The sequence below is a fragment of the Leptidea sinapis genome, chromosome Z (genome assembly GCF_905404315.1).
Source record: "Leptidea sinapis chromosome Z, ilLepSina1.1, whole genome shotgun sequence".
Classification (NCBI taxonomy): Eukaryota; Metazoa; Arthropoda; class Insecta; order Lepidoptera; family Pieridae; genus Leptidea; species Leptidea sinapis.
The window spans coordinates 5,670,558-5,685,382 of NC_066312.1; the positions used below are offsets into that span (position 1 = coordinate 5,670,558).

Sequence of the window (14,825 nt, forward strand, 5' to 3'; positions counted from 1 at the left end):
ATATATTATTCAGTAGGTACTATCAAATTACCAATATAGGTTTTTTCTTTCGAAGAGGTGAGCCTTATTTTCCTGCTCGTAGGCACAATATAACTGTGAATAAATACGATTACGAAAAATGATATCAGAGACAGGGTCTTCCATTTGAAATTTACTTCATTATTTTAATTAGGTACCTACCCATGTTATCTTAACAATAGTATGTTAAATAAATGTATGAAAGTGATGTATCTATTATTTACAAATGTGTCTAAAAGAAAAATATTCAGCAAACAATAAAAGTAAACAGGGTTTTTCTTATCCATATATTTTAAAAGAATAGTTGAACCATAATTATTTTATTACCCTTTGAATTAAAAATAATATAACAGACCTACAAATCACACAATTGTAGCTGTATCACTATACGTATCTACTATAATATGTATCTACTGTTAAAAAAATACCTACTAAATACTCCTAATTATTTGTTCAATAACAGGTATTACTCAAATATCAGTTGCTACTAAAATACTAGCTGTTATTAAATACTTGTTCTGTAACAGTTGTTACTCAAATATCAGTTGCTACTAAAATACTAGCTGTTATTAAATACTTGTTCAGTAACAGTTGTTACTAAAATACTAGTTGTTATCAAATACTTGTTCAATAACAGGTGTTACTCAAATAACAGTCGTTACTAAAATACTAGGTGTTATAAAATACTAGTTGTTACAAAATACTCCAAATACTTGTCACTGTTATTTTTGATATCTTGTCACAGTCACAACCGGTGATATTTTAATACCTGTTACAAATACCTGTGACGATAAATACGTCTCACCCCTATCAAGTAGCATTTTGTCGTCATTCGTCAAGTTGACGTATTTAACTATAGCGTCTCAAGTCTAAGATATCCCAACTCCCCTAATATAATATCTTCGTATTTCGTTGCTTCGAAGGTACTACGCCGTACGCGTGGCGTCCATTATTACACTAAATTGTAAGTACTACTTGAGGTTAAGTGAAAAGAGTGTAAAAACAAAAGTTGCAGGTCTTTTTATTACCTACAACTTTCACTTTGCTATTAAACTTTTTTCCGACTTGTAGTTTCGCCGGAAATCGAGATATACTGTTTTTTACCCTTAAACAAAAAAATAGGTAACAGTTCCATGCGGATATAGTTTCTACACTGGCCTACAAAACTAAGTGTCACATTTTAAAAATTGCTTAAAAAAACAAATACAAACATAATTCTTTACGAATGGCAATTTTGCCATTTCTTTTCATTTTTACATGATCCATGAGTCTTGTTAGAAAAGCTTAGTTCGACAGAAGCACTTAGGCTTTATTCATCATACCTCTTTTACCTGAAGACTGAGCTAGGATCAAAACTTTTCTGGAACGAGGTAATCGTACTGCAAGAATGGTGGCTGTGATATTACGAACGGTCCGGAGGTACGATGGACTGGAAACCATCTAAGGAGAAGACCTTGTAATGGTAGACCCAGGTGTACTAATGTCCGAGAAGACCAATGTTATTTGTGTTTTTTAACACTAATATCCGGACGACCCAACCTTGCTCGGATTTTTAAGAATGTACACATCTGGATTCGATCCGGGGTCTTCTGCTTTCCGGATCACCCAATGTCCCATCTGAGCTATTACAGTCTTGTACATAGTACCGAAATTTACCTTTGTATTCTAATGTAAAAACACTGATAAAACTCCATTTTTAAAATTGAAACCTAGCTAGATCGATTCATTGCCCCTTAAATCCCCTGTATACTATTTTTTAAACCGTTGAAACCGTAGCGGAACGGCAAAACTGTGCTTATAGACAATGTAAGTTCACTTTTCTTCATTCGTTTTCGTCATGTGTCAACTGTCACTGTCCGAATCAAACCTGAATTGAGTCAATGTTTTACATTGCTGCTTATTGACCAAGAACATTTTAAACAAATGCAGTAAATGTGGCAATGTATAGATACAGCAATCGAATTATTATGGTGTAATTTGTTCCATATTTCGTTTTGTTTTTATACTTGATTTGTCTATATCTATGTAGAACGTCATTGCTGTACTGCCTACATAAAAATGTCTGTTTTAATATTTGTTCTTTTTATTTAAAAATTTTACTAATATCGACTATAGTTTCAAAGGTAGCTAATAAAATTTCTAAAAAAAAATTCTTGTTTTAAATTTCTAACTTTTAGTTTAGAAAAAAAAAGTGTACCTAATTAGATTTGCAGATCAGTGTATTTCAAAGACAAAGTGTGTTTGCTAATTTAATTTTTCTTGTCTTAATTATTCCCTGATACAGATAAACTCCATGCGATTCATTCTTGCCCTTTCACTACAGTTAGAAAGAAATGAAACCTTTTCATAAAATTGCATTATTTATTAAAATTCGTTAATTATTATTGAAAGAACCAATAAATTTCCATTCTTAAAACTATCCCTTCCGAATTTGAACATTTATTGCTTTCAAAACATCCAAATAATGGAATTAATAGGAATCGAAGAGCTTTCACATCAAGATATTTTAAAGTACATTTACACTTAAATCAGAAACTACGCTAACATACATATTAAAGAAAACAGAAAATGTACATATTCTGTTCATGACTTGCTTTTACAGCTATTTTGTTTTATCATTACTTAAGTACCTTATATTTACCTTATTACAATAATTTAACTCCAATACTATGATAACATACTGCACATTTTGCATTGGGTTAATAAGTTTGGTTACTATCCCACATTAGATTTATATTAAATATAATATATTGTAAGTAACACTAGTGAAATAAGTGACCAATTAATATTAAAACATCCAGTAGTATATATTGTATAGTATTAGACAGTGTGAACCGAAGAACAGCACCTGTTACCATACATTATCATACATTCACAATGAGTAAACATTAATACTAGAAATAATTCAGTTCAAATCTGTCTTTTCAACATATTTATTAACAATATTGGTTGTTTTCAGTTCCATATCAAGATAGATAGCGCGAGAGTGTCGCGTGCCAAACTCCAGTGCAATACTATTATGAAGTATCGGATTCATAATATTACCGGTTTTAGTTGCTAAACTAAAGCGCTTGTTAATTAAAATACGTAATAAATACGCAGTTTTTGTATGTCTCGACGTGTCTGTCTGTGTTTAAATGTTTTAGATATAATTTAACATTACAATTATTATGTATTAGTACATTTCATAGAAGTTTTAAATGAACTGCAACGATATTGGCATCCGAACAATACAATAATATAATTTATTTAGTTATATTTTAACAATGTGTACACTGACTTTAGCAAATGAACGGAGGTTCCCATAATGCTGATGGAAAATACAATTTCTTTCCTATTACCACACCTTACTAACAATAAGCAACATTTCATTTTCAAATTTTCTAGCTAAAATCTCTAGCGTCCGACTAAGAGTAAAATCTTTTTTTTATACTGTTACCATCTAATACAGACAACATCTTAGATAAACTTACAGGGAACCACCGCATACAATACTATATAAAATAATATTAATAAGAAGTTATCATAACACAAAGCTAAAGAAAGGAAATTGTAGTTTTAATTAAACTGAAAGAAGTCAACATGATATAAATTTAAATATTTTTAGCTTGCATACAAACTGTGAACAAATTTAAACTGTAAATGTAACTCGCAAATCAAAGAAATACATTTTAACATTTCGCAATAAAACATCCGTGTACACACATTTCAAACTGAATATTCTCAAATATTAATAATAATTATTATAACGTGTGTAATTATACAGAACAAAGCAAAATGTATTTCTAAGATTTGATAGACTTTTCTTACCAACAACGGTGGCTCCATCTGGTGTGTTAACAATAAACTTTTCGCCGACTATAATTATTAAACAAATAGCGAATTTCCTCGCGTCACTTCAGATATTAATCATAATGTGCCTATCTGTAACAAACTGAAGTTCGAATTGCAAACCAATGAGCTTTGTCGGTACTAGAGCTTTAGAAAGTAAACAAAGAAATCATAAACAAAATTATCTTGAATAATAATAAATGTCAGAGTAATTTCGGTGTATCATGTACTTTTATTAACAGACTTCAACATAATTTACAGTTTTTAAAGCCATTCATTTAGAAATTATATTTATATCAGGTATTGACTACCATGACGTAGCCAAGATGGCGCCTGTCCCATTCTTAACGCGCGGGAATTATACCATTCTATATTTCATTGCAAGTCTTATTATTACAAATAAAAATGGAACATTAGAATAGTAATAAAGCAACTCAATGACTATAACAAAATACCAAGTGGTATGTCAATTTTGGTTTTGGTATTTGGCAATAAAATTCAACCCTGTATTGTATTCGCTGTATATATAATAACCAGTTATGATAAACTATATATTAAGCTTTCTTAACGAGATAAAATCATTAAAATTAATAGAATTATTAACTAACTTAAATAATTTTAACTTGATATAATTAATAGTTGAGTGGGTGACTTATTTTGTAAGAATATATATTTGGCACTATATTTGGCTTGTAATATTCAGAAATATATTTGCAGACATATTTCATAGCACACAATAGCTAACCAAAATAAGTTCAGCTTTCGCCAACTTCATTGGTTTATACACACGAAGGCTAGTTACCTAAATAGGCTAGTTACACACGAGCGGCGCTTTTTCGTTATACAATAATATATGGCTAAACAAAACTAATTCTGCCTCTAAAAACCAATTGTCGTTCCTATAAACTCTACTCTCTACCGCATACAAAAAAAAATTACAAATGTTACAATTAGATTATCGAATAAATTTTATGTGAACCGGGGTATTTTACTTGATCCACGTAGTAAATGTAGAATCTTGAATATGCTGCTCTACTGAGTTCATATGAGACATGTCTTTAAAAGGATCAATTAAAAAAAATAATAATTTACAGAATTTAGTTGATGACAGAGTTTTCGCATAAGATGAGCGATTAATTCGAGGGCTTGTGTATAAGACACAACTCAGCTCGCGTAAATAACTCGTAAGTGTACAGAACGTCGCGTAGAAACATGCTCGGAACAAATGAAGGACACTTCGCACTCCAAACAGATTCAGACTTGTTGAAAATCGGCACGTTCTCACTCAAGGCGCACACGAATTTGTTTTAATAACGTTAACAAACACTTGACATGACATGAGGGTAATAATCCTTCCAACTGTAGTCTTTTTTCCATAACTCTAACGGACCTAGCTATCAAATTGTACCAACCTAAAAAACTACCTTAAAAAACTTACTAACATCAAATAAATGTTTCAATCATGAATCACTGATGCAATTTAAATAATCGACGAATAGTCTCTTTCTTCCATAATTTCTTCTTCTGTCTTTCCATAATTAAATAGCCGAGTTCGATAAATGTGGACACAAGCCACGAAAAGGTACGGTAATAGATGTTATAACGATATCTTTAACGTCAGGATTGGTATCAAAGGTGAATAGAAATAGGTGACGAACAATACCACGATCACACCACAATCAATATTTCTACTTTACTCATTAAATAACAACTTCTTTGGCACAATAATACTATCGTGTAAGTTCGTGTATAATCTTTACATTGTTTACCTAGCGACAATGTATCATGTATGTTGGCACTAATCTAATTGAAGATTCACACAAAAAGGGTTGATGGTACTTGACATGATAATTACGAGTCCCCTACTAATAGAGAAATCTAACCCTTATTGAAAAGTCCATGATCATTATTTGGTATTTTATCGACATAAGTTACAAAACAAGTACAGAGAACTCGTGAGTTGAATGCAGTCGGGGCCTGGGGTGAAACATCTCCCCCCGCACGCCTCACAGCGCACGTCTACAGAGTAGTGCTGTGCCGTAGTTGTCGCTTACCGTGTTATCACCTTAATACTAAAGTTGCGATTTTTTTTTTCATTTTAATAATAACTGATCCGTCCATCAGGTTCGGTTCCAAAGTAAACGAGTTTTTATTCATCGCAAAGAAAGAAAAATGTCGAAAACTGTTATAGACATGTGTGTTCAACAGAAGGCAAGACGGCAGAATAATAATTTGATATAAAATTATTATATTAAAATGGTAAACTTAAAGCATTGTTTAAATTTATCGACACACTCAGGATTATCGTTATAAATTATAATTAGGTCACAGCACTATCGTATTCCTGATCTCTGCATTCAACTCGCGCGTTACGCGTAAATGTTGGTCATTTATGATGTTAACAGTGACCGCCATAGAACTACGATTACATCGCATTGCGGCTTTTAACAATTCGTAATATTCCAAGTGTTATACAAAGATATATTCGTTAGACAAAATATGTTTTCATTCGTATTTATCAATGCACTTAATTGATTCACATTAGAGTGTAACATGTGTGAGAACAGTGAAGGATAATCTTTCGTGTTGACATTTAAACACCACAAAAATAATTCGATATAGAACGATTTCAATAAAAGTACTACGTTTCGCGCGTGTAATGTATTTAACAGACGAGCGCAGAACCGAAACTCACAAGAGTTTACATATAAATATGTGATATTCAATCCATGTTTTATTTGTGCTAATTTATATGCGAATTATATAGGCAAAGTCATGGATTTCTTGCTTAGTGAAGATGTAAAAGATAAATTAAATTTATACTTGACGAGCTTAAAGGGTCGGTGGTATTTGATTTCTTATTAAATTTAGTTTTATTGAAATTAAATAATAATAATATCGACAAACAAAAATTACATAAAACATACATAAATACATATATCCATGACTTACTTATGAAAACAAATATTCATATTCATTATATAAATACTTGCCTACCCGGATTAGAACCCTGTACCTCTAGCTCAGTGGGCAGTATAGGTACTGGGCTGTATGGGTCATGGTAAAATACTTACTGATAATATAAAATGTCTCCTTTTATATAATAGGATCCATAACTTTATCTTTACAGTTTACAACCGTGCAATCTGTACGTAGCAAACGGCTGTTCTCTAGATCTGTTTCTTAATAAGTGTATAGAAAAGCAACCCATATTACGTAAAATTACTATAAGCATTTCACACCGTTCTATCTTGACTTATTTCTGTGGTTAAACGTAGTTTGTGTGGTGGTACTCCGTTGTAAACGATACCTACCTACGGTTGAATTTACAGTGTGATTTCACAGCTCGGGTATTTGGAAACCTTGGTTGGGTTTTTATAATTACTCAGTAGAAATGGTGTAGGAACTAATTCTATGCCGTGCCTATCAGGCGTTTCTCTATTGAGAGGACCCCCGATCTCGTCGCTGAACACGAACGAAACTGAAACAAGAAAATTAAATAAGTTAGTTGTAACAACCGAAAATAATATTTTTAAAAAGCTTAATATTTGAACTACTACAGACCATCCCCCATCCCATCCCAATATGATCCCATTATGTATACTACACAATTAGTAATATAATAATATTTTCAACACACATGCTCGTAAAGTGAGCCTTATTGCATCTCGTTCTTAAGCCGAACTATAACACACACGTGCATAATAATATTACGCACTAGTGCATAATACACTTATCCCTGCAAAGCTAAGGTAGTACCTAACTGCAAACTATATGAGAGTATACAGAGCATTTTCAATTTAACCCGATAAAAGTTTTTTTTGTAACAACAAAGAGGTCTTATGCCGCTGATATTAAAAAAAAATATATATAATTCACAATAATTTGTTATAAAAAATATGCATTCTGTCACTAAATTATAATTTTAAAGTAGTTTGTGTGGCGTATATGTAATCAACCACCTTACATATGGCGCTTGCAAAAAATAACGATTTATGCAATACATGTTTATATTTTCCTCGCAAGTTTGTTGAAAAAGTGGACATGAAATTCGTGACCAACTTGCCCACTAGACACTCGGCTGATGTACTGCAACCTTCAGCAATTTACCTCACTTTTTTCATATTATACTATTGTGCAATACTGTTAGCTTGTTTACACAATTTATATCATAATTAATTGACACGAATCTGTTAGTCCTAAACTCAGTATATATCTGGACGACTGAGCCTTGCTCGGATTTTAAAGAATGAACAAAACTCGAACACAAAAATCTAATAGGAGATCCGGATTCAAATCGGGGTCTTCTGCGCTATTATAGTCCGGATCACCCAATGTCCCATCTGAGCTATTATAGTCTTGTTTATAGTGGCGAAATTTACCTTTGTATTCTTATGTTATTGTAGATGTTTCTCATTAAAACACGGATAAAACATTTTTTTTTAAATTGAGCCGTTTCCGAGATTAGTATTTTATATTTATATACAAGAATTGCTCGTTTAAAGATATAAGATTCTCAGAAACAAACATTTGATATTCATCATATATTAACATTGGACTTACCAGGTTTGGGTCGCTTCGGCAGAGAGTGGCTATACGTGGGTCAGACCCAGTATTGGTTGCGCCGCAACATCGGGTTGGAGGGAGCTCCACCACGAACCGGATATGCAGACTCGCTCGCTTCATAGCTACTCCAGTCCTCCGCCTTTTAAGTTTAAAGATATATGAATGGCCATGGCCGCTCAGAGGGCAATAGAGAGGGTTATGCTCAGAGTTCCCGGCGAGATCGAATCAGAATTGAGGAGGTCCCTAGAAGAACCAAAATCATCGACATAGCCCAGGTGATTACGTAGCTGAAGTAGCAGTGGGCAGGGCACATAACTCGATGGACAGATGACCGATGGGGCAGAAAAGTCCTTGAATGGCGGTCACGTACCGGAAGACGCAGTGTTGGTAGGCCCCCCACAAGATGACCGACGATCTGATCAAGATCGCCGGAATACGTTGGATGAGAGCTGCGCAGGACCGATCGTCGTAGAGATCTCTGGGAGAGGCCTTTGTCCAGCAGTGGACGTTTTATGTCTGATGATAATGAATGAATGGTATTAATTGACGTACAATAAACAACTAGACCCAAAATCACGCTCAAAAATTGCCTGAAGCAAAACTCTGCCTGTGCGTTTTTAGGCATAGTTGTGTTTTTACCGCGCTTTGAATACCAACCTAAAAAGAATGTCGTATTTCAAGTGATAAAAAAACAACATACATCGCCAACGAAATATGCGAAAGAAAAGGACGTCTCGTTTCGTAAAATAATGAATGAATTTCTTATGAGCGTATACAATACTTTGAACATTTCTGTCACTAAATAAATATGAATGAATGTTTCAATGTTATCTGTTATAAGTTAATGTGTACGTATATACAACGCCGCTCATTGTTTATGGTACTTCAATAATGGTAGTGCATAATTAAAAATCGTATTTGTTTTTTTTTGACGTAGTGAAATATTTAAAGAATTAGGCGTTATTTTACAGAAATCATTAAATTTCAAAATTTTATGATTTATCTTGAGTGTAAATTCTGCTAATGTTTATCTTCAATCAATGTATAGCAATCAATATGTAAGGTATGAAAGAGCAGTTTCCGGCTCATTCGACTGTCTCGGGACAAAATTTGGCGAGTCAACATCTCCTAAGGAAGCCTCGCGTAGAATTAATTGGAGTAAAATATTAGCGGAATTTACGATCAAGATTTAGGTAGTAAAATTTTACAAATCCAGTCTCATCATCAGAAAGAAATAGATCAAAAAGTCTTCCAGATGTATATTATATGCTTGTGGGTAATGTGAGTAATGGTTAAAAGAACTAACATCGGTGTGATCATCGGTGCCGTATGGGTATCTGGCATTCAGGTCAGGCAAACCCTCCGCGAGCTGGGTCACCTTGCATGCCACGCTTCCAGCTGAATGCAAAGGTGTGCTAGCACCCGTGTTCACGGACTGGTCCGAAGACACGTATCTGTAATGAGCGAAATATAGATTATTGTCAAACATATCAAAGACGTAATCTATACTAAGAGACCAGTGTCGATAATTTTTGGAAACAAAAAAAAAATAGTTAGAAACGGAAGAGAATATAATAAAACTTAAAGAAAAATTAAATTACGGGCGATCTGGGCTCGGGAAGTGGAAAAAGGGGGGAGTTTTAAAGGTAAAAAACGATTAATCTCGATTTCCGGCAAAACTGCAAGTCTGGAAAAAAGTCAAATGGCAAAGTTGGACTAAGGCCAGTGAGACGATATAAATAATGTAAAAAAACGGGCCATTACTGAGTTACATCGCGATTGCGTGCGATTATTATCTCTGTCCCTGTCACTCGTACGCAATAATGGAGCCAGGTGGTCGACGATAGCTGGCCTTGCCAATTTCGTGGTACAGGAAAGCAGTCAGTATCGCAGTTGTTAACATTTGATCCGCCATTTTGAGAACAAGTTCATTCCTGTTTGGATTGTTTTCGAAGCGATACGTATTTTTTCGTTACCGTATTAACTTCATTTTTTGTTATTATTAATCCGTAACTATTATTTTTCTTGTTGACTTTTGCTGTTATTGTGATAATGATTTTAATTATGGAATCACAGCCTGGCAGCTCTAGACAACCCTCTAAATATATAAATTCTTTACAATATTCAAAGATATTGATGAAAATGTTTTGAACACCTGTTTACAATCTTTATCTGGTCTTGACCGACCGTACGTGCGTGCGTGTGTAACATCATCATCAAAAATCGTAAACAAAAATTCGTGTTCTGGCAATTTCGAATATATTGTACAAATTTTTCCTTCAATTAGGCGCACTATAATAATTGGGAAAACATGATAATATCTTCTCCGACTTAAGTTCCGTAATCGTTTCCTTAAGTCGTATACACATATTAAAGAGGTTAAAAATGGATTCATTTTTCTTCGCAATTGTACACGCACAAACAAGTTTACTGTCAGCTGAACGGTCGATCGACGTCAGCGCTGATCGTCGGTCAAGCAATGAATGCAGCTTGATAGCTCTAAAACAGAAATCTGAAAGTAAAGATTTGAAACGATCTCAAATTATTACTGCTTTCGCTCGATTTCTTAATTGAAAATTTGAAATATTACCTTTTGATTGGCGGCGTTCCTTGCGTAGGTGAAGGCATCAAGTGATCAGGTGGTCTCGGTAACGGTATTGGAGCGACAGCACCTGGACTTTGACCATGGATCTTAACGATAGCGTTTTGATCCCTAGCCGTGTATCGGCGACACTTAAGTATACCGACAATCACGATTACAGCTAGTATTGTTCCTAAAAGGGCCAATATGATAATCATGTAGTAGGATCTTGATGCACCTGACATCTGAAAATGTAAAATCATTTATCACACCTGGTTGCGCGGAATATAATATATGTATTTATATTATTTATGTGAATTTCCCAGTATCCTACTCCTCCTTCAGTGGTTATGCCTACCAGTGGGAGGCACCTTTGCACAAGAAGCCGGCTAGATTATGGGTAATTTCTGCCGTGAAGCAGTAATGTGTAAGCATTACTGTGTTTCGGTCTGAAGGGCGCCGTATCTAGTGAAATTACTGATCAGATTTAACATCTTATGTCTCAAGGTGATGAGCGCAATTGTAGTGCTCAGTGTTTTTGGGTTTTTCAAGAATCCTGAGCGGTACTGCATTTTAATGGGTAGGGTCAGGATCAGCCAAACGTCCTGCTCGTCTCGTCTCTTATTTTCATAAATAAAATGCTAAGCTAACACTCAGCTAAATTTTACGTCAGTAAAGTCTGAGCAAATTTTAATTACGTTCTATTTAGATCTCAGTCTTAAACAACTAAATGAAAAATATAAGCATTTCAAATACTCACAGGAACGTCTTCATGGCTCTCTGGATCGTTGGGACCTGGGAGACTGTTACGCAGCGCTTTGCCGAGCACAACCTTAACAGTACCCGAAGCTGGTTGAAATATTGTTGCAGCTAAAAGAAAAGTAAACTCATCTTCGATAGTTTTGTATTCATATAGCCTCCTCTTTGTCACGTAATAAATCAATCCAGCTTTAACATCTTCGTGTGTGAAGTATGCTATCTCCCTTTCTCTAGCAGTCGTCTTTTCGCCAGAACTCCTAATTATTTTTTTAATTGCACCATACTTTGGTTTAGATATTATCGTGTACACGGGATCGCTGGCAGTCAATTTCGCAAGTTCGGTCGCGTCCAAATTATTAAGTGTAACTTTGGTTTTAATTCCTTCAATAACTAAATCGCTCAAATCCATCAAGGGTTGTACCGTGACGTCTATCGAGAACGGCTGCGTGGAGTTACTGTTGTAAACGTACGCTATCATCTCAAAGCTATCGTTCGCGACGGTCATATCGTTTTGCATGTAAATAACAACTTTGTCCACCAGGTCGGTATAAGAGAAGTACATGGCAGGATTTCTACCCACGTAAACCATCCCGTGGGTTGGTTGTCTGGTTATATTGTACCATACTTTAGACTTCCTTGCGTTCGTCTCTAGGTGAATTTGTTCCGTCGTCACCGTAGCTACATTAGACCCTTGTTGTAGCTCTATTGGAAATAACGAAGTGACATTCAACATAACCGGCACTACGTCTATTGTAAACACTGTATATGTCGGTTTGAACTGGCCGTCCCATACGCGGAAGTAAAAAGTAGCCGTTTGTAGTACCCCCGAATGTTCATACATAACTTTTTCATTATTAATGTCTTCCTGTGTGAACTTGTTGATAGACGGCGCCTCGTCGATCGTCTGGTTTTTGTCGACCAGCACTATTCTACCTTGAGTGGGCCCGCTAATAATATCATACAGAATTCCTGAAGGGTCGGTATCAGCGTCCTCCGTTAGTAGGTCTAGCCTGGTTATTGTATAATTCTCTCCTTGCACGACTTGTATTTGTGGGGTATCGGTTTGCAACCTAAACGGTTGATCGTTCACCGGTATGACGGTTATAGGTATAGTAACGTTACAGAGCAGAACATAATCGGGAAGCAGATATAATGCCATGTCGAGTTCATCTTTTAACGTATCTGTATCATCGTGTTTGTAGATAACTGAGCCAGATTCTAACTGAGACTGTGTTAATGTTGACAGTGGCGGGTCTAGGACACCGTGTGTTGGTTGAGACCATTGTGCTTCTACTTGAGGTTGTCGAACCGCAGCTTGAGTCTCTAAATACTGAATAACGTTAGTCACGTTGATAACCATCGGAACTGTGCCACCTTCGGGAACTTTAATTTGTGGTATGTGTACATATTTGGCCAGGCCACCGGAAGACACAGATATATCGATATTAAAGACTTGATCAGTAACCGGCTTCGCCAGGGCGGCTTCGACGCTAAACACGAAGGAGTCGTTCGTGTTTAAATCAGAGAATGGATGAGTGTGTTCGTAATAAACGATTGTTTTATTTATGTCCAGCTGAGTGAATTGTTTAATAGATCTATGGGAATTATCGCCGCTTATCATTACAATTCTTCCAAGCGTCGGTGCTCTTTCGACTTTGAACAAAATATCTCTGGAAGGGTCTGAACATTTTGCCATCACATGGTAGTTGTTAATAGGCTCTCTCATCAACGGAAACACTCGCAATGTGTGTTTTCTAGCTATCTTGAGTGTAACTGTTTTCGTTGTTATCAAAAATGTAATTTTGGATAGGTCGTGTACACCATCGGTAACATTGAATATCATTTTTCCTTTTGTGCCATCTGAAATAAAAAATATATATGGAGTGTATAAATGCAACTAATCACTAATATATTATGCTCACATTAATCGAAATTAATTAGGGATTTAGAAGAAACAATTTATACATGAAGCTTTCCAAGCGAAGCGTACGAATGACTCGGTGGCAATACATTGTAAGAATCCTGCGCGTTTACTTAATTTACATTTACCCCCTTAATCATAATAGTATGCTAACTTAAAGCATTGCTAATTCTCACCCTGTCTTCTTCTATTGACCTAAGTCAGAATGAGAAAAAACTCCTTAGCGGCTGTTTAAAGGTAGCGGACCATTATGAATAAGGGGGTTAAAATTTATTTGCTCTAAATAGTGATTTTCATTATTACAACACTAGAAATAAGAGATTGCTTGTAACTTATTCTAGTAGGCTTCATAAGGTACATAATAGCTTTAAGGGTAAATGTATGCAGTTTTATAATAAAGTCCCAGCCAGCGTTCAGGCATTATCTATAAATAAATTTAAATGTTTTATTAAAAAATGGCTCTATCGTGTCTATAGATAGACATTAGATAAGTAGGATTTCCTACTACTCCACAGCTGATTATCTAAGTGATCGGACACCCTGGGACTAGGTTATGATTATTTTATAGTAATAACAATCACAGTACAATATCTTTTTAATATAATAATATTAAAAAGAGAGCGAAAAAAGAAAGCTAGGAACGTTTCTAGCGCCGTTTATTCTCAGAGCGCCATTTCTTTCCCAAGCGGTGGTAGTGTTCAAAAACTCATTCAATATATATATATATGTATATGTATATGGTTGTCTACTCGACTAAATTATAACATTTTGATCTCAATTTATTTATTTGACTTGTAAAGTCCATTCGTCGATCCATTTATCAGCTGTATAATCTAGACTTCCTATAAAATAATAATAAACATACTTGTATGCACGAAAGCGACCCTGCTTTGGTCTATATCTGCTTGAGTGAAGTGGTTTACGGGAGATTCTAGATTATCTTTCATAGCAATATACCCTGAAACTATATCCACGATTCGAATTATCACATTTTCGGATGGCGTGTCTATGTCGTTCACATCTGAAAATAATCAAAGAATTAATAGAATACCGGTGAAAAATGTAACAGGAATGATTTCAGATTTCTCGTCTATTCTGTGTCGTATTTTAAAATTTGTAAACTGTAGTTTGTTATCAACATCAGATAAA

General features: G+C 34.8%; 1 protein-coding gene across 1 annotated transcript in view; it reads right to left on the reverse strand.

Moving 5' to 3' along the window:
* Positions 1-2,359: 2,359 nt before the first annotated feature.
* Positions 2,360-14,825, reverse strand: part of LOC126978654 (chondroitin sulfate proteoglycan 4) — a 93,256-nt gene continuing 80,790 nt past the window's right edge. Inside the window, exons 20-25 of the mRNA XM_050827639.1 lie at positions 14,542-14,697; positions 11,757-13,615; positions 11,006-11,241; positions 9,722-9,869; positions 8,413-8,554; positions 2,360-7,330 (exon numbers count right to left, since the gene is read on the reverse strand). Of these exons, the coding sequence (XP_050683596.1) occupies positions 8,453-8,554; positions 9,722-9,869; positions 11,006-11,241; positions 11,757-13,615; positions 14,542-14,697 (2,501 nt within the window). The 3' untranslated portion in view covers positions 2,360-7,330; positions 8,413-8,452. The remainder of the gene's footprint in view (positions 7,331-8,412; positions 8,555-9,721; positions 9,870-11,005; positions 11,242-11,756; positions 13,616-14,541; positions 14,698-14,825) is intronic.